Source organism: Eutrigla gurnardus (genome assembly GCF_963514095.1).
Source record: "Eutrigla gurnardus genome assembly, chromosome: 11".
NCBI classification, from domain to species: Eukaryota; Metazoa; Chordata; class Actinopteri; order Perciformes; family Triglidae; genus Eutrigla; species Eutrigla gurnardus.
In genome coordinates this window covers 14049061-14070358 of record NC_139925.1, presented here as the reverse complement: position 1 = coordinate 14070358, position 21298 = coordinate 14049061, and the positions used below count along the sequence as shown (strand labels likewise).

General features: G+C 40.9%; 1 protein-coding gene across 3 annotated transcripts in view; it reads right to left on the bottom strand.

Moving 5' to 3' along the window:
* Positions 1-21298, bottom strand: part of ccser2a (coiled-coil serine-rich protein 2a) — a 50170-nt gene that overhangs the window by 7087 nt on the left and 21785 nt on the right. Inside the window, exons 4-11 of one of the 3 annotated variants that reach the window (XM_084020772.1) lie at positions 17470-17563; positions 14478-14586; positions 14195-14375; positions 12556-12621; positions 12272-12391; positions 8932-9078; positions 2579-2663; positions 1131-1170 (exon numbers count right to left, since the gene is read on the bottom strand). In XM_084020772.1, coding sequence (XP_083876898.1) covers positions 1131-1170; positions 2579-2663; positions 8932-9078; positions 12272-12391; positions 12556-12621; positions 14195-14375; positions 14478-14586; positions 17470-17563 — 842 coding nt within the window. The remainder of the gene's footprint in view (positions 1-1130; positions 1171-2578; positions 2664-8931; positions 9079-12271; positions 12392-12555; positions 12622-14194; positions 14376-14477; positions 14587-17469; positions 17564-21298) is intronic. The other 2 variants (XM_084020773.1, XM_084020771.1) reach the window with 2 other exon arrangements.

Genomic DNA, 21298 nt, shown 5'->3' with positions numbered 1-21298 from the left:
AAAATATCAACTGAAATGTCCGTTCTCATGACTACCAGTAATATATGAAACCTTACATTGCAAGGTTTGCATTGAGTGCATATTTGTAGAGCCAGGTCAGCTGAAAGTAGCTTCTGACCAGCAGTACAGGATCACAGCCAATAATGATCTACAGCTGTCTGCCAACAGACATTGATAATTAGCAGCAATCATTTGAGCTCTTCACTGCACTGCCAAGAAGTAAATATCTCACTAATGATACCTATCACTTGAATAGAAATGTTCTTTCTTACTGAGAAAGACACTAATTGCAGCACCTGAAAGATGTCACGGCCCACCATAACAGATCTCATCCCCAGCTCCTCTCGCCCTGCAAAATGGCCACGCGATTAAAGAAACAACGTGCAAAAGAATATGAATCAGGACGTCGATGATCCTCGTTAAGTCTATCCAAAGACAATGTGAATGTAGCACTTAAGCAGATCAGAGACAATATGGTAGCACAAGCTCCAAAGCTTGTGTAGTACCGTTAAATATAGATTGTTGTGAAAATGCTGATTTCGGATTGTGTTTGAAGTCGAGAGGTGGAAATAGTGGAACAGCAGAGAATGTGTGATTACTTTGATTTGCCCTTTGCTTGTTGTGCTTACCCGCTTTGATAGAGGAGTTAGAATGAAATTGATTGCTCGGGAAAGAGGTTATATGCATGCACGTCCTTTAACACAGGGGTACTCTTAAATAATGTTCATTTCAATACACTCCAACCAAATCCTTTGAGGTTAATGACTAGAATAAAATATAGAAGAACAAATCCTCACAGAGAAATGTACCCATTTGCATGCAAAACAGTTCTTATATACACTTCATTTGACAGGATGGAAATAAAAAAAGACACCCCAACAAAAGAAAATGAATAAATGAAATAGGAAAACAATAAAAAAACAACTTTAAAAGGGTTACTGTGACCTCCATTGAGAGAAGATGACCAAAGTCCCAAGTGCAGAATACAGAAAACTCCAAAACAACTGAAAATCAAACACAGAGCATGCAGACGTAGAAAGACATGCTTCAGTCGTGCCTCACGACGCCAAGCCAAAGCCCAGCGTGCAGGAGCAGCATAATAACTGCATGTTAAAGAAATGTTACTGTACCACGCTGTGTCACTGAAGTACTGCACTAGGTGCTCCACTCCTTGTCATAGGCATTATGTGCGGGGAGGCAACGGTAGAAGAGAGAGAACATGGGAGATTTCATTTTTGTGAGTGGCAGAGAACAAAGGATGAGAGGAGGAGAAAATGTATTAAAAGAGAGAGAGGGTGGAGTCAGATGCAGGAGAGAGAATTGTGGGATAAGTGCTTTTTGGACTGAAATTTTACGTGCTGAATTAACACCCAGTCTGTTAGAGAAAAGTTCACATTATCACAGATATCTGAATATACTGTAACTATTACCAACTATATTCAACAAAGTTTCATTGCCTCTTTCCTCCTACTGTTTTTCTCTTACTGTACAGATGCTCTTTTGATATTATGTCTTTTGTTTAATTATACCATGAAATCTCCTGGTGGGAGGACAAATGCGCCCTGACTGAGCGCTGGGCTGTCTCACACATTTGTCGAAACAGCGTAAGCACAAGTGCACTTGAGATTAAAATAACCTGAGATGCACTGAAAGAAAATACACCTGTGCTACATTTTTATAATTTTGTTTCCCGAGGGGATGGATCAAAAGAACACAACGTGGGTTCCTTTCTTTCTTCGTTCTTTCTTTTTATTTTTTTGATCTTCCCTCTTGCACATATGTGTATTTTCTGAAGTCTTTTTCCCCATTGTCATTCTCTGCCTCCTCTACTTGCTTCCTCCTCAGCACAGCGTAATACAAAAAGCTTTGTTGTGAGATTCAATGTTTTGGTGACTTTGCTGGATTTGTTTTGACAGTCTTGCCTACCTCGATGAGGTCAAACTGTTCAAGTCTACAGAAAAATGTAAAAAATGAAAATTTTAATGTCCCTATCCAAAGCAAAGATCATGGCCAAGTCCTATTTGTTAAAGATCAGAAGCTACCTCATCTGTTATGAAACAATTATATCAATAATTTGCATTATATATTGATAATGGTCCTACTGTAAAGTATGGTAGATATATTATTTTACAAAGTATTGAGTGGAGTAAAGTGAGGTTAGAAATGCAGGTATATGCAGATTTTGGAAATTCCACAAAGTCAGCCAGTTTCTGACTAAACACAGCTAAAAAGAGGAGACCGAAAACTATAAAATGGGCAGCACAGGGAAAAGGACACCAGAAAACTAATTGGTAAGGACCAAGAAGTCAGAATGTTTAGTAAAACAAACAAGGAAAACTCATGTTATGAATCATGTCCTAAATTCTTTAACGGCTCTAAAAAAGCAGCATACAGCACAAATCATCCTGTAGTTGCACAGTGAAAAAAAAGAGTTGTACTGACTGGAACAAAGATAGTTCAGTAGTTGAGGAGACGGAGCTTTAATTGGAAAGTTAGTTCTCTGGCTATTTACGGACATATGGGTACGTTGTGTTATGGAAAGGTGGAAACAAGGACGCCAAGGATGTTAGTGACTCACTCTGTCTGCGCTGGGGCATGCTGGTACGGGTCAAGCCCTGGTGCTGTGCCTGCCACGGGGACAGCAAGGGAGTGGGCAGCACACCCTACACAGAGAAAAACACAAAGGACAAAAGGCATGACGTACCAGAACACACACCCACACAGAAACATGCCAACATAGAAAAAACACACACACACACACAGTCATAAACGCACCATTAATGAGTTATGGATAGCCCAATTCACACAGCACACAAGGACACATGCACACATATACTGACACACTGAGACTCATTCACCATGTCATCCAATGAATTGACTGCAAAGTTCTTTGAGTAAAAAAATAAATTGAAGTTTTAGTGTTAATGAATGTCTCAAATGAAGACTGCACTACTAGATTTGGCAGCATGTATTTTTGCTTCCAGTTTTCATTTGGCCAAAATGTTAAGAAATGCGTTCAACACACATTCACACACACACACACACACACACACACACACAGACAACCCAGGAGATTATTTTCTCACATTGTCAGACACGATATTATACTCATTAGCCTATAAAACATTCACTTCACTTCCAATAGTCGTAATGTTATTTCTCCCAGGGCCACTCTGAAAAACCTTCCCCCAACTGCATCACTGTTTTTACATAAATAATGCCAAATCCAATATCAACTATCCCAAGTGCCGTACCCTACAAGCCATTGTAGAAGACCACTCCATCATAGGAATGTGCGAACAACAAGGTGACACTGGAAAGGACAACGTATTCCACCCATCACTCTGAAACTTGACAGGACAGGTTTTATAAGCTGGGCGGGGAAGTGGGGGAGAGGGTTCATAAAGCTGCGACGCCATCACTAGTTCATGTGAATTTTGATGGATGTCTGCTAAATATGCTGAAGACACTTTCCAGAGTCTCTATTAGTACATCAGTCTTGGGTTACACAGTAAGATGCTTTGCAAGGATGATAAATTTACACTTACGGTACAATTAGTCACAGAAGGTGGCAAATCCATATCTAACAGAGGCACAATGTGACAGCTGGAAACATTACATGTTTGAATCAATGTGAATGTGCTACATAAATGGTATGCGTCAGACCAATTACTTTTAACCATTCGCTGTCTATATGTTCTAATTTCTCCATTTGTCACATCGTGCGTTCTGCTGTCTGAACTTTCTGTTTGACCAGCATGTGTACCACCGTGTACAGCCATGTACCTAAAGGAAACACCAGCCCATTTATTGATAGCAATCCCATCTCCAAGTTAAGCAATTTGAAGATCCCTGGCCCCCATAGGCAGACGCAAAGTGAAGGGGCGGCGGGGCCATCACGTTAAGCAGACACAGACTAAAACCTTATCACTTCTTTCCTCAGTCGCGGGGAGGGCCGCCGCTCGAATAGCACTCCAATATGGAAGAAAGAAGCACCAAATTTGTCAGTGAAGAAGGAACCGATAGAGAGATAAAAGACGAGAAGAGGAAGGTAGCAACTTCCCAGCAGGTCCAGTCCAAGCTATTTCAGAGCCCTCCTAGTGCGTTTGTTAGAAAGGGGAGGAATGAGTTCTCCCTGATCCGTTCACGTCCATGTCCCTCCTTGAACATCAACAACTGCTTCAGCGGGAGGTCTTGGCAGAAGCCTCCCGTTGAGGCTTCATTTGCAGAGAGGAAAACCTTAGGCGATGAGAACAAGAGGGTATGTTGGAGGGCTCTTGAACGTTTCTGACAGTGTCTGGCAGTTATATTAGACCTCTGCAACAGCTTAGCCTGTCAATTTTTTAGTTTTCCATCCCTGTGACGACTCTCCATTGAAGGGCTGACAGAGCTTTACAAGGACAGGGAGACGGAATATGAAAAACTTTTATATCTTCACATTTTCTATCAGTCTCAGGGAAACTTCTTTTATTTCTCGCCCACCAGTACAGAGACCCTGGGTTCAATGCTTATTTGTACGTCTAGCTCTTTCCAGCAAACACAAATGTTCACAAGTGGTTAACATGGACATGGATTTTAGCCGAATATTTGAAGAAAACAGGTACACACATATTTGAGAATCAATGATATTAATTCGTACTCTTTAACATGCAGCACAGAGTTCGGAACATTTCAAGATCTCAATGTCGTTGTGACAATAGATGAGTGTATTGCTGGAACCAAAGCGCCTTGAGGACAGGACCTCCCTCTGTAAATTTGTTTTGGCATCAACAAAGTGTTACCATTCAGAAGACATCATTTGTAACCAAAAGGCATCAAGAGCAGGAAACATTTTTCTGTGGGTAATCATTTCAGGCTTGTACATAAAAAACTGGGTGCTTGTTAAAATGTTGTGCTATGGCAAGTGATTGAAGGGTATTTAGCTGTGAATATTAAAGAAATAAAGAACGATGTTTAATAACAAATAAAGTCTCACGTCAGCAGATGGTCATAGTAGTATGTTCACTAGAGGCCCCTCTCATTCGTTAAGCTACTTCTTCCCAAAAGCAGATGGCAAAACTTGCCGAAGTAGGAATGGAATTTAAAAGTCAAGTCAAAAGTTGCTAGCTGTGATCCTTCAATCTTTTCATCAAATAACAACAGTATTTAGAAGAATCCATGATGCTAATCCCCTGATCCACTACACAGAGCTTCTCGTGGTTGGCTGAAGCTAATACCTTTGACCACAATGTCTTACTTCACAGACTCTGGCAATTAAATCCTCACCAAGACGACTCTGCTGTGCTTTTTTTTTTTTCATAAATAATGAGTGTACATGTGTGATGTGCGTGTGATGCAAGAGGGCAGATAGAGGGGATGTGGGTGGAGAGGTAATGTCAGGATCTGAGAGGGCAAACTTTCAACCTACAGCTTAACACTGATCACTAAGCTTGTTCAATCCTCCCTCTCTCTCACTCTCTCACTTACAACCGAGCTAAGACGCAGAGAGGTGATGTCAAAGAAAGAATGACGGAGACAAAAGAAAAGAAACCACTGAAGCAAGACGTAAAGGAAGAAAATGGAGTGAGAGAGCGGGAGCGATAAAAAGACATGAAGAAGTGGATGTTTAAAAGGCAGAGGAGGAGTGGGAGGGGAGCTGTAATTATCTTCTGTCCGCCACTGATGAAACATTGCCTATTGTGTTGCCATTGTTTCACCGCTGCTACTCATCTGCATGTTTGTTTATCTGGGTTATTAACAAGGTCGACTCCCTGGTCCTCAGTCTGCTGAACTCATTGTTCAGTCACAACGTGTGTGTGAGTACAAGAGATACATGTGGGTACATCCCACACACAAACACACGGGCAATCAGGGCCTCTTAGAACAAACGCACAAACACACAAACACAAGGCTGTGCAGTTTTTCCACTTGTGGTACATCTGAAATAGCTCAAATCATACCACAGGACGTGTATTATTTGTTGTAAATAGCAGAGGAGGCACAGGAAACATTTCTGCTCCTTGTGATTACTCTGGGGAGCTATTCAAGTATTAAAGTGGTTACCAATGCCAACGCATGCGTGACGCATTGCTGCGACAAGTGTGTCCACTATTGTAAATTGACAGACATATAACTGTGCCATATTGTGGGACTCTTTTTTCTCTCTCCTTGCATGCTTTTGGACTAAAAATCGGATTGTCAACAGATTTAAATGGGAAGCTGCGGGAAGCTGACGCCCAAAGCAGTTAGTTGCGATACTTTGCCAAAGTCTTCCTACAGACTGAGAAGGAGTTGGGAGATGAGTTCATCAAAAACATTGAAATTGGTTCAAGCTGTCTACAGAGCAGTAGCCCACGATGTTTTTGTTCCTAAGAAGAATTAATGGGAATGAAGTGCTTTCTTGAGGATAATATATCAACTGACGTTGCATGAATAATTAACTGTACACTGAAAGGTGAATGCCCTTTAATAGCCATTGTCCAAGAGACATACACCAGCAGCTTACTCGCTTGTTACACAGAGAGGTTTCTCCTGAATCCATGTTCAAGTAGCTGGAAACAGGACTCAACTCTAGACCTCCCAGCATCGTGGTGCACATTACCCTCTCTGGGCTACAGATAAGGCAACTAGATACCAGCATTAAAGCTATAAAAAGATTATAGCTGCTGGCCTTTGACATCAAATTTACTCTTGGCTGATCCTTTCAGCTTAGAGCTCTAAAAAACTATGAGAGGGCAAGAGCTACTTCAGTGCTATGATACAGCAGCACTTTAAATGTCAAAGGAGCAGAAAATCAACAGGAAAGGGCATTTCAGAGCAAAAGGAAAAACAATGAAGATGACAGCAGATTATGAACGTGTGTGTGTGTGTGTGTGTGTGTGTGTTGGAAGAGAAGTACTGAAAACTGAAATAAAGACTTGATGAATGTGTGATTGGGGAAAAAAGAAAACAATATTTGTATAAAAAATGAAAAAAGGTTAGAGAAAGAATGGCTGGAGAGACAGACACAGAAGCACAAGTTGAACGATTGTGTGGAAAAACACAAGAGGCGATAAAGGAGCATCGTTTGAGGAACACTGTGAACCCGGGGCTTGCTGTAGGTGCTAAACCTGTGCGATACCAAGAGCTTTGATACCATCTAAAAGTATGAACAACAGAGAAAGAGACATCCCCTTCTCTCTGGTGTTTGTTTACGCTGTGCTCTTTATTCTTGTTGCCTTGTCAAAAAAACACCACAAAGAATTCAGAGCTAACCTTTTAGAGCAACTGCACGCTCCGAAAAGTAAAATGCCACTAACATAATGTGTTTGTCCCCAAAGCACAGCAAAACACTGTGCGGGAAATCGTCTCCACTCTGGTGATCACAAAGTACTGTGGATTAAAGGGGAAAAAAGGGCAGGATGTTGGCCAACAAAGCTATCTAAAACAGTAGTAGACAGAATAGAGAAATGCACTGAAGATGTCTTAGTATGTATACACCAGACGCTACAGGTCCCAGGTAGATATTTCCACCATGGAGATACTTCCTGTTGAGCTCAACTAGCTCTGGTTTGACGGTTGCCATAGCAACTGTTAAACCATATGCTCTCGTGGTGAGCTTGGACTTACTGTTGTTATTGAGTCTGCTTGTTTTATCCTTGATTTTGAGCTCTGTAGCTTATGGACTCCAATGAAATCTCCTTTTTCACCAGGGCATGCCTCATTTCCGTTATTGTTAAATTTGTACAGATCACACTGGAAATCCTCATCTCCAGGTATATCCTTATACGGCTTATTTCTGCCCTTTGTGTGTGTGTGTGTGTGTGTGTGTGTGTGTGTGTGTGTGTGTGTGTGTGTGTGTGTGTGTCACACGCTGAGGGCTGTGAGCAGGTCAATTAGAGGAGTGTTTACTAGGCACCCTCCCTTTGGCACTCCTGCTATTGAATCAATACTTGGCTGCTACACAGCATGTTATTGTGGCATGATACTGAACACACTCAACGTGCATCTATCCATCTTCCACCTCTCTCTATCCGTCTCCTTCCTCGCATGAATCTCCCCCTTCTCCTCTCACCCTCCAACTGTTCATCTTCTCTTGCTCAGTCATTCGGACATAAGACCGGCTTCACAACTCCCTGTTCACTGTCAGATCTGGGTATTAAGAGTGTGAGACAGAGTGACAACCCAATAAACTCTACTTCATGGAGGGGATTTGGTGTTGGTAGAGCAGGGAGATAATTCACTATGATCACTGGTTGTGTTTCAATGCAAGCATAGCGTGATGAAATCATATCCCGAGATATTGTGACACACAATTACGTCATTTTAACTGAAAATAACAAGCACAAAGGAAATCAAATTCCTCGGAAAATCTGATGGGGAATATTTTTGAGTTTCAGGTTTTTGACCACTAATTTCTCTGTCATTAACAAATGGTATGTATATATGGAAAAAAAATGTTTGTTCTAAAATTACACAATTTGAGACACACATTAGAGTTCTTACGCAAAATACTCAGGAATGAGAATATTTGTTCACAGGAGTGAACAAAAATAGGCTTTACCATGTAGATATTTCATCAAGGCTATATATGTATTGAATTACCGGAAAACATGTTATATCTTCATATATATATATATATATATATATATATATATATATATATATATATATAATTATTGAGATATGAAATTACCTATGATTTTGGTCATATTGCTACCTCAAGGTGTAGTCTTTGAACGATTCAGAATAAGAAAAGTGAGTGAATAAATGGAGGGATCGATGTGAGTGTTAAACTTAGATAATGACTACTGCACCAGGCAAATGCTGATATATAATAATATCTTGGTAATTGTTGAAATAAGGTGAAACACATGCTTTATTCATAATAAGACTTGGGAAATTCTGTTTTGCAAAACAACCTTGAGCAATTCAAGAGATGCTTTAATGACTGCCGTGAATGGTTGGACTTACAGCGTGGCTCGGTGGTCTCCAGTACGTCTGGGTGGCCTTGTCAAAGTGATGCTGTATCTGTTTGTCCATCTGTCTGTTGCTCCTTCGTAGTGAAGAGGGAGCCCTCTGGTGGTTGCACTGACACCTTACCGGACATCCTTCAGCAGGCTGGCGGGACAAGAAGGAATTAATCAATGAGAGAAAGCTCATTACAACCTGGACCACATTTCCCTACCTCTATAGTCATTCTAGTAATAGGTTTGTCACTCTGCAGGATAGACTTGGTTCAAATACTTCAAAGGATATCTACTTAGATACTCAGAAGCGCATGAAAAAAGATATAATAACATGAATAAAACGGACAAAACCTACAATTGCCAAAAGAGACTGCGAGATGTTCGGTATGTGGCTGCTTTTAACTTCGCAAAACTGATGGCATTTAAAAAAAAATATGAATGCATAATTTCATGTTGAGTGAATGAAATGTCATCCTATATCTCCACTTCCTCAGATCAATTGTGGGAGAAAACTGCCAGAAGATTATCATGCAGCTCTGATTAGAACCGACACAAAATCATGGGAAATTCAAGCTCGGGTTGGAAGTGGTTAAATAGCGTGCAGTAAATCAAACTCACTGATATTCACTTGAAGACGCATGTTGAGAAAAAATGACCTGTTTTTTTTTTTCATCCAGTAAAACCACTTTGCCTGGCTAAGTGATGTGAGTGAGACATGTGACTGAGGAGCCTTTACTCTCAACTTAATCCAATATGAAAATAAACGGCAGAGCAATTAATGAGGTGCATTATATCATCTGCAGCCATTTCAGTAAGAAGTTGGTACTATTGTCATATTCTTTCTTGTATATGAATAAAGAGAAGAGCAACTTGTGCTTGGCTGCAAAGCCTATGGCAGAAATCTGACAGAAAATTGCTAGTTTTTGCCAGCTTTGGTGAAAACTTCAATGAAACTCAAACAAGGAGAGCGCATAATCATGAGCAGTCTGCCTCAACAGCGGTGGAAGCTGCGTCCAAAGCTGCATTCTGTCAAGTCAGACTGAGAAATCAGTTTTCTATCTTTGATAGCTCCATTTTTCTCTCCCCCATTATTTCATTTTCTTTCCACTCAGCCCTCCACACAAACGTGCACACGCAGACACCTACACACACGCAGTACACTGCAACAGCCTTCCTCCCAGCCACAGCTACTCTATTGTTTTCTTCTTATTACTCTGTTATGTTCAAGTCAGCTTTTCCCCTTCTTCTGTCTCTCAGCAGTGTCTCTCTAACACTTAACCTCCCTCTGTATCTTTGACTCTTAACCAACTGTAATATTATCTCTTAACCAATTTCAAGCCTTTGACTTTCTGGTTCAAAATATCATGTGAACCAGAAGAATGGCAAATCTTCGCAGACTCTGAACCAGTGTTGATCTCATGGGTATTTCTTCTCACAAACCGGAGATTCAGCCTGATGCGTTTGGGTTTTTTTTTTTTGGCTTCATTGTTGTTAAGTCCTGTCCTGCTGGGACATTAGAGGCTATGAGAAAACACACCATCTTCAGCATTCCTCTAACCTAGCACCCGGAGTGCCCACGTAGTGCTTCCAAGACAGAGTGCGCAGAGTAAATACGTTTCCCCTCCTCCTCTACTCTCTCCAACGTCTTCACTCGCTCAGCTCATTAATGTCAGGCAGAGTTCTGAAAATATGTCCCGGCTTTTTCCTTACTCTCCTCGCTCGTGGGTGAGGTTGCAACAATATTGTGCTCTTCTGAAGAACCTGCTGTGGGTGGGTGCTAATTCTAATTGGAGCGATAGCATGCGGCACGGAGGCTGGAGGACAGGCCGCGCTTTGACATTTTGGTATTTCTCGGTACAGCAGGGATTTGAATAATGTCAGCCGAGCATACGGTTGTTTGGCTAACAAGCGAGGCCGGTCAAGGCACTAATGAATGTTTGAGAGTGGAGATGGAAGCTGCTAAAAGCGAACAGAATGAGGGGTTATTGGTTAGCAGTCCTAACAACGTGCAAGTACACACGCGAGAGTGCATGTGGGAGTCCGGCAACATACCGAGTCGAAGCTGAACTCCCACCTACGTTGAAGGGTAATACAGTATGTCTTCACTAGCCACTACGAGGTTGAACGGGGAATCTGCACATTTATCATGTGACTTCCACACTCACACACTGCAGGGATTTTTTTTTCAATATGCTACAAAGAATATTTATAGAAAAAGATTTCTCCTGTCCTTGTTCACTCAATTCTTTCTCGCCACGCTTTGTCTTTCGTGAAATCTGATGAATCCGGTATTGATGTAAACGAAAGATAATGGAAGGCCGTGCCCCAGACCATCTGGGATCTGTGAAGAGCGTTGCTCTCACTCATGGGAACCACCAGAAGCTATGTGCTTGCAGCACATGAAAACTACATGAAAGCAATCAGCAAACATGAGCACAGGAGCTATTACAGCCCTGCTTGCATGTGCTCAAGCAAGACATGCACACGCTCCGTAGTACTCAACTAAAGATGAACCCGTATTGATATTCACTGCACGAGCCTTGATCATACCTGTCGGTGTATGAGCGTCACCATACATGACATTCATTTCCCAAAACATATACTACACAACACACAACAGCAGCATCTTATCATGAAGACTATTTTTCCTACAATGGAGGTGCTCGATAACAACCCTTCATAACAGCAAATTATTCGCAAACATGAAGTCCAAACCATGCATTTGTGTCTATTGGTTTTCTTGTCTGACATACATTGATTCATATACTGTATGTTTGCTGACTGACTGTCTATTCCATAGACACCACTAATCACATGCTCGTCTTCTTGAGATTTCACCCTCTTTTCCTGTTCCCTTATCTGGGTAAAGGATCTAAGGAAGGAAGACTATCATCTGTTGCTCTTTGTGGTAAATTTGTGATAAGCACAAGCTGTCCTCGGCGTTGATCTCGTCTGTTTCTAATCTCATTAATGACTCATTATTAAAATACTATACTTCATACATTTAAAACATCAAACAACAGACACTTACAGCAGAAACAACTCGCATGCTGTAGCTTAATTTAAAAATAAATCAACCATCTAGTGACATTTCTGTCAATGTATAAAAGTCAGACAAATAGATCTGAACATCGTGCTAATAGCCCCCAGCAAATGCAATTTATCAGAGCAACATTTCGATCTGACAGAGATCTTTGTCGGGCATTGTCAAACCTATTTGCTATTTGCTGGGAGCTATCAGTGCAGTGTGCAGACCTTTTGTCAGGTTTTTGCTTTGTTATATAAAGTACACGGTCCCTTTTTCAAACTTTCCACTTGTGTCAGTCCTGTTAAAACCAACTCACCGTTTGCTCCCGCTGATGTTGTTGTAGCTGTTCACACTGCAACGTGAGCTGAGCGATGGTCTTGTCTCGACTCCTCAGCTCCTCTCTGAGCACCCGCACTTCCTTAATCAGCTCCTCCAACTGAAAACACACACACACACACACACAGGTAACATTAACTGCGGAGGTAGCAGACCTAGCAGTAGGAAACTGGAGAAAAATAAAGAATATATATATATATATATATATTTCTATACAGCATATCTAATCAACCACTGCTATAAACCTAAGATGAAGTTTCTTACCTGTGATGCTGCGGTATTGTCTTCAATCTCTTCAGGAACATCTGCTGGAGAGTTGGTATCCTCAAGCTGGAAACAAATACACGTGCACAGCAGCAGGCAAACACACACACACACGCAAACACAGAGTACACAGTGAGTTGGATCAATGACAACTGCCTTAGGCATGCCTCAAGAGCAATATTGCACTACAGTGAAAGAACTTTATTCTTTAGCATATATACTCTGCTGACCCTGAACTGTCAGCCATCAGTGTCAGACACCTGCGGCGGAACTCGGCGTGTTTGTGAACATTCAATACATTTATTTCATCGAGTACAAAAATGTCTGGAGATGCTGCTTGAAAGAGACAGTGTGTAGAAATAACTCCCATCTAGTGGTGAAATTGTATTTTGCATTCTAACGAATAGTGCTCTCTAGCGCGTCGCTTTGTTGCAACTACGGTAGCCGCCATGTACCAAGAAGCTATGACAACATGTCGTCCAATACCATTTCACCGGGTATTCTTTCAGGTGATGAGGTTGATGTTGAACAAACATGTGTGAGCATGTATAAGTAATTACTCCTCAAGCAAGATAGTTTATATTGGTTTATTTTTGGTAGCCTTCTTTTACTATTATGTCGTAGCCTATAGCATCAGCTAACAACTAGACACACAACAAACACAAAGGAATGTTACTTAAGTGCTTATATTGCTCTTCAACACTGACTGTACAAGGCAAGAGGTCGTGTCCGAACGTCCACCATGGGCAGAGGAAAAAGTGGGATGTGGGTGCACCGGTAAGAAATTCTTCGCTTACGAGGATAAATCAGATTATTGGTAAATTATACACTCATGAGGACATGAATGAAGATATTTATTTTAGCTAATAAATGACTTAAACGTTACACACCGTCCCTATAATAAGTGCAACACTTCTGAATTGTGTTTTCTTGTAGAGATAACATTCAATTGAGCAGTCTGATTACATTCATTGATTGTTTTAACCAATTACTGTTACTGATTAAGTATTCGGTGATTACAATGTCAAGGATAATAATAAATGCCAATTACAGGTTACCAGAGCCAAAAATTATGACTTGAAATTGCAAAGTCAAAGATAGGAAATTAAAAAAGAGTGTAAATCCTCACATTTTACTTTCTGATAAATTGGCTTAAGTACTTAAAATATAAATTTTATTCGGGTCAGGTAGAATAATGTAGCTACAACCAGGATGTCTGATTGTTAGCACAATAAAGCACAGATCAATAAGGATTGAGTGAGGCTGTAAGCTCCTTTTACAGTCACTTCTTTTATCCCTCATACTAAAAAATAAATACACAATTGAGAACAGAGTTGCTAATAGGATGACAGAAATATTTTCCTTCTTGACGCTATACAGCCAAACTGTGTGACTAATTGTAGTGAGCACAATACATTTGCAGAATACATTTGACTTAAATGCAAACACAAATATCACTTTAAATATTGTAGATGGTAAATTGTATTGAGGCATTCAAGATCATTTAATTTGGAAGTGTGAAGTGCCTTGGTGCATTTCAGCAATTTACGAGATAGATGTAGAACAGTGCTTGTATATGAAAGAGTGAACACGTTTTGGTACGTGCAAGAATGAATCTTTTTGTAAATTTGGGTCGAACCTGTAACAACGTTTTGAGCCTGAGCAGCTGGTTCTTGAGCGAGCTGCAGTCCTGAGTCATGTGTTCAAGTGTGAGTTCATCCAGCATCGCCATGTAGCCATGCTGCCTGCCTTCACAGGGGACAGGCCGCGAAGAGATCCTCGAAGCCTTGAGACCATCGTAATGCTGGACGACATGAGCCCTGAAACAGCCAGAGAGAGAGAAACAACCCCGGAGAGTCAAGCAGACAGAAGAACAGAACGTTGTTGGCTTTGCGTTTTTACTTCTTTCAGGCCGAACCAACCTGCTATCATTGTGGAAGGGATCAGGGCCACTCCAGCGATGGTGTCTACGCCGCTGCCCCTGCCGACCAGCCCTCTCCGAGCGCTCAAAGTGAGACATCCTGTCAGCGTCTATATAGGCAGAATTCAGAGCACAATAAGACAGAGGAAAAGAAATGGGTGCATGTCTTAAACAGAAAGGACTACACTATCTGACTTTTGGAAGTTGAAGAAAGTTGAAGAAAATCAATGACATTTCTGCTGTTATTTCTTGAAGCCAAGCTCGTACATTTCTGTGGTTAAAGACGAACAGTATTTTTGCAAGGGTTAGAATTTGTTTTTCCTCTATTTTCTCTGCCAGTGTATATCTATTACTACCACTACACACACACGCACACACACACACACATGCACACACACACACACACACAATAACAAGACTGCAAGACATTTTTTCATATCTTATGGTACTGAATACTGCTGTGTATATTTCCTCTCCTAGATCCTCTATTCCAGAACATCTGCATATAAATCATGATCTGATCCACCTCATTCTCGTATTTCTCTCAACTGTCTCACAAACATGAGCTCACAACACGCGGTGACAGGCCATTTCATTTTCAAGAAGGTAAAAGGACACAGTATTTGGGGACGCTCAAAAGCATATAGCTGTGAAATGAACCGTGACCGCAACAAAATTGACAACTAACAGAGCGCGACCCCAAGGAAATCAGAAGGACCCTTGACTTTCTATATTCCAGATAGTCTTTCGACCGAGAGAAAAAGGAGAAAAGAGAAAGATATATAAGCAGATTGAAAGGCTCAATTCACGGAATGCAGCAGTGGTGGTTAAAATACTTTACCCTGAGTGTCACCACATAGCAAAGGAGTAGACGCTCTTTTTAATTTTGAAGCGTTACATTCCAGGAAAATACAACAGGAATATATTCCAACTTGGGGAAAAAAAAAATCCACGAAAGGCAAAGAGACTCAGACGGAGAGTGGAGTGAAAGGACTCCTCGTCTAGTCAGCTAGTGAGCAGTTAAAGGGCCAGAGTCGACCCAGCTCCCACCCTGCCTAGTTCTGTCTTTGTTGACAGCCTTGTATTTCTGGGAACTCCCTAGGAACTGGAGCTGGGGAGGAATGACTGTGGTGGTGGTGTGAGAGCAGCTGAGGTGACTGGTTTGTGTCCAAGCTAGAAAGTCACCAGCTGACGCAGGCAAGAGGAGGAACTGGGGCCTCCTGTCATGGGACCTGACAACTGGATAAAAGTATTTCACGAGGCCCCTTCTACCTTTCCCGTTCTCCTCTTTCTCCTTCCCCTCTTCCTGTTTTGTGGCAGAGTCAGGGTGTCTCTATCCCTTGGCTGACTCTTAAACCTGTCATTACGTGACTCTCGTGACACTACGGCTCTAGCCATGACATAAAGCGCTATAAATATGTCCACTTCCAGAAAAGGAGTAGGAAGGGACGACAATTCACATTCCTCTGAAGTGAACATTCCTCTTCCCCTCGCTCCGTCTGTCTCCTTCTCTCACAAACAAGGAGGTCTCTGTTTATAGACTAAAGAATAATAAAGGGGGTGTAAAGCTGCCTCAGCGATGCATACCCAGTTGAAGGTTTAGAACGCACACCTAGATGGAACAAATGCAGTCACACAACAGGCCAGCAAAAAAAAGTCTATCAAAGTGAAGGTTTTAACGTTTTGTTCAAGTTGTTAAAGAGAAGAGGAGATCTAGCTTTATGGTCATTTTGGAGGATGTCGTTTTTTATCAATGAGTGTAGACTTAATATTAGAAACTACTCTCGGTGAACCAGAATGCAGCTCAACAGCACAACAATCTGCACTCGCCAATATGACCATAAAGTTGAATGAACACCAATAAAACACATTCGGCTGAACATTAGGGACTTGATAAAGGCACGTTTTACAGTAGAGCTGTTCCAGTGGACTACATTGCAAAATGTACCTAAGAAGTGTGTATATGCACATGGGTGTGTGTGACTCTGCCCATCCATAGACTTGTATGTACGCATGGAAGCATACGTGGCACCCTCTCATGTATGTGACACACTATCCAATTAATCCATAACAATGTTGTCAACACTAGTATTATGTGTTAATAATGTGACCTGATTAACTGACTGAAACGCTACAAAGAAGCTATTTTAATCTATACTAATTAGGTAACTGATTACGTTTACAAAGTTAAAGATGAGTGACACAAATCCCAAATACAATAGGTATGATATCAAGATGGGAGTGGGTGGTGTTATGTGGAATAGGAAGCGAATAAACTAATCATGCAAATGCCATACTGCTGTTGTCAAGTCAATCAAATGTAAACTCAGCCCCTACTCAGGCTATGTACGCACTGTGAATGTGCCCTACTCAAGCGTGTGTGTGTGTGTGTGTGTGTGTGTGTGTGTGTGTGTGTGTGTGTGTGTGTGTGTGTGCGTGTGTGTGCGTGTGTGTGCGTGTGTGTCTGTTCTTATAAACAGAACCAGTCAGCTACCTACCTGCCATTCAAGGCCAATTGTGTGTCAGTGGTGGAGTTGTTATTAATGACCTCTTCAGCAACCAAATATTAAGAGTAACAGCACATAATAGGCAACAAGGTGTCTATTAAAAGATTTTAATGGATGTTGTAGAGGCAACTCTTCACCCAAGGCAAGGCAGGATTTAATTTATTCAAGCTATTATATGCCATACAAGGATATTGCTGGAAATAGAATACTAAGACCTTGGTCATGCATTAATTAATGTTTTGAACTATGATCAGAACAGTTTTGCAAGAGATTTTCACTGTTATGAAAATAGCAAACAACCTCTAGCCAATGAAACTGAAGCATTTGTCTTTGCCATAGAATAACCTCACCCCACATTTAAATGATGTATGATAACTGCAAATAGTGTGTGTGTGTGTGTGTGTGTGTGTGTGTGTGTGTGTGTGTGTGTGTGTGTGTGTGTGTGTGTGTGTGTGTGTGTGTGTGTGTGCGTGTGTGTTTATTCACCATGCAAGCCATCCTCTGGGAGGTCCATATCCAACATGAGGTCATCATCGTCCAACTCTCCAGTTCCCGGAGGGTCCAGGTTGTTCAGGATATCCTGAAAAACCACAAAAACCCCATGATACAATCACTTCATTGAAAGACATTAGATAACATTATAGGCACATTATGAGTGCATTAGAGTCATTATGTCATTTTGCCTCTGGGTGTTTTGTTTTATAAGACCAACTACTGGGAGGGAGATATCTAAACACCAGGGACACATGGAACTCTCTGTAGATTCAGAAACAAAACAAAACAACTGAATCACAAATATACAGATTCGGTCTTTGCCTGCAATTAATGAAGCCTTGCAATCATATGTATGTGTGTGTCGCACATCATTTTGAAATAGTGTGTTTGCACATACAGTAAACCTAATTCCCAATCCTCCAATTAGCCAGAAATGGATGTTCCCAAATATCTTGTTTTGACACAAATCAGGATCCTTCTGTCCTTGGTCTGTCATTCACAATGTCTTGTTTTTATTAAATGTAACAGTATTCTTATTCATTCTGTACTGTGAAATTTAGGTGGCTATGCAAATTAACAGGAATTGGATACAAGAGGAGGAACTCAGCTACAATTTAAAGTAATCTAATCACTTCATGAATATCATGCTGAACTCTTCAACTGTTATGTTTTATTAATTGCATTATAACATTTGTTAACTATTTATTATATATGTACGTCCGTGCATCTGAATAATGTTGACATTACATTTTTCTTTGATAGGGTTTTACATGATTCTTTCACTCCAACAGCACATATTAAGCTTTACATCAGCTGACAACAGACATGGATAAAGGAACAGGCTTCTGGGAAAATATCACTCAATTATGAATGATAATACAGAACACTTTGAAAAGCAAACAAAAACACTTCTCATTACAGACTCAGTATATGCAGTTAGTCTGACTGCTGTGCTGCTGTCTACCGAATGATTCAAAGCATACCCAAAAGCAAAGGACTGAATCAATAGTTCAAAGCTTTGTTTTTCAAGGCAATTTTGTGCTTCATGAAACTAAATTGACAGGGCTTTGACTAAAAGACACAAGCATAAAATTACTCATTATAGGAAATCTCATGTGTTGCACAATAACTGGCTGGTACTCAGTGTTTCAGACTCAATTAAGAAGGAAACAGAATAAACAACATACATCTGTAGTCTGTCAACCAAAATGTGGGCGGAAACTTTGTGGTCTCATATCACCTCCTCTGTCCTCAGATTTATGTCTGTTTCTCCTTCACCTCTGTTGCTCTCTTCTCTATATAATTATGTATAACTCCTACCTTCTAAATATGAAAAGGTAAGAAAAAATACTTGATAACGACACATTTTTAAAAAAAACATGTATGTAACCAGAAAAGTCTTACTGCGAGAGATGCTAGGTTTTTCCAGAAACAGCCACCCGTACAAGACTGAGGTATAGGTACATTCTTTATCGGCTACAGATATTTCAACTCTGGATCAGCTTTCTGAAAGTTCACCTGTGTGTGTGTGTGTGTCAAAAAAAACCTCTATACAGTACACCAGCCACACAACAGTAGCAAAACATCAGCAGCTGTGAGTCCTCCATCAGTGTCTGCAGTGATTTCAGCAAGTGTTTGCCAAAACTCACAACTCAGTACGAAGTCATACTCTTAGCTGTGCAAGTGGGAAGACACTCAAACTAAAATAGACTATATGGGCTAGTGTTGAGTAGTTAAAATGAAATCGTATCATTTCCGTCACAAGCTGCACACCCAGTGTAGACATTGTTTAACAGTAGTTTCATCACAGTTGTCTATAAAATTACTTGTGACATATTGCAGACTCGCCTTCACTATGATACCATCATTGGCTGGTAAATCTATTGTGATAGCGCTGTATTGTCAGTTATTAAAGATTTATTTCCTATTTTTTAGCTTACAGTCTTCTCAAATTCCCAACTTACTCTGTCCCTGTCTTTCATTGACTGACTCTGCTGTCATTGACACAGTGTAGCTCTAGAGGTTTGAAAGCAAACCACAGCATGTAAAGGACCTGGGCAAATGTTCAGTAGATACATTCCCTGTGTCTGCTGATGTGTTGCTTATCAAGATGTCGAATCACTTCCTGCTATAACAACCCTGCACTCCGACTTCTCCGATGGAGAGTTTAAAAACTATCCTGTTTGATAATGAATCACAATAATCCCATGAGTTGTGGATCCTTGGATTCTACTGCAAAGTGAACCGTTATTAAAATGCATCTGAACGGCAGCTTTGAGCCAATTACATTGTAGCTGCTGTGCTTCCTCTCACTGAGGAAATAATGATTTGAGCTGCAGGAGTATGAATTTGACACATGACACGCACTTTTTTTTAATCACCCAGAGGTGTCCAAGATGGATAGACTGAGTCCAAACCCTGCAGTGTGAGCAGCATTCGGAATCATAACAGCCAAAGGAAGGTCTTCCAACATACTCAGTTTCATGGCACACTCTCTGCTCCCACCATAACACAAGATGAATCTTCCATCAAGCATGGCTGGATCAAACGCAGATCCGAACCTCCAAAATCAGTGGGAAAGTTGGTAGGCTCAACTCCTCTCTTGGACGGTTTGCCGCTTGTCTTCACAGCAGACTTGCTGAGTGAAACAACATCTCTTTTTTTTTTTACCCGTTCACACACACATTCATGATTCACTGATGGCCTGCACACCAGGATCTAACTCATTCATACACATTCACACACCGATGGCACAGCATCGGGGGCAATAGAGGGTTCAGTATCTTGCCCAAGGACGATTTGCTCTACCTCTGAGCCACAGCTCCAATGGAGAATTTGGAGAAAAATGTGGAGGAAAAAAAGCACATATTACTTGTATTCCTGTGTAAAGCCTCACATGGCAAATTGGTCTGGGCCACTTTGCCTTTCGTACAACAACACTGTAAATTCATGAGACTCCCAACAACAGAAAATAAAACCTGTTGTGAATCACTAACTTATTCTGATAGATTCTAAACAGATAATGAAACTCATCAACATGTTGATGTTTCACCGTAAAACACATCCACCATTCAGGAAAGGGAGGCAGGAGAGGGAAAAGCAACCGGTATTTTGTATCTTCAGTTTTGTAGCATAAAAGATGCCTCTCAGTTTCATAGCCTGTTGCCTTTTGGGAAAGTGTTTGTTCAGTGTTCGTATAGTCAAACAGAAGTGTATGAAATGCTTCTTATCTTTACTTATCTTTTCTTATTGGTCATCTTTCACACTTGAACAACTGTCTCTTTGAAATAAATGAAAAGAAACATATGCATTCTCGGGGGGGTTTTGCGCCGTACCTAACTCGCACCGAATCGTGACTCCTGTGTACCATTACGACCTTACTAGAAAAATATTGCTACAAATGGCAATATCCATGCTACTAACAGTTTATTTCTGTTGTGTTATGCTACGGGCAGGCAAACATTCAGAGAATGAAACAGAGGCAGTGCGGAGGAGGCACGCGGAGTGAAATTGTTTGATGAGGGATGGCAGCTGCAGAGCAGAGCAAATCAGAGTGAGGTAACCCTCAAATCAGCAGTCTGATTTATTTTCCAAGCTTTATGGTTTTCCTATTTGGATGTGCATATTGTTGAGAAAACGATCAGCATGTGATTCTTGTGCCTTAGTGTATACACCTTAGACATAAAACAGACGGTGGCAACAGAGAAGTCCTCTTGCACTCAACCAGGTTTCTGTGCTGTTAACATTGTTTTATAATATTGCAGTTTGAAAAGGGTTTGTTATTAAGGTGTATTTAATATCATTAACAATTAGTACTGTG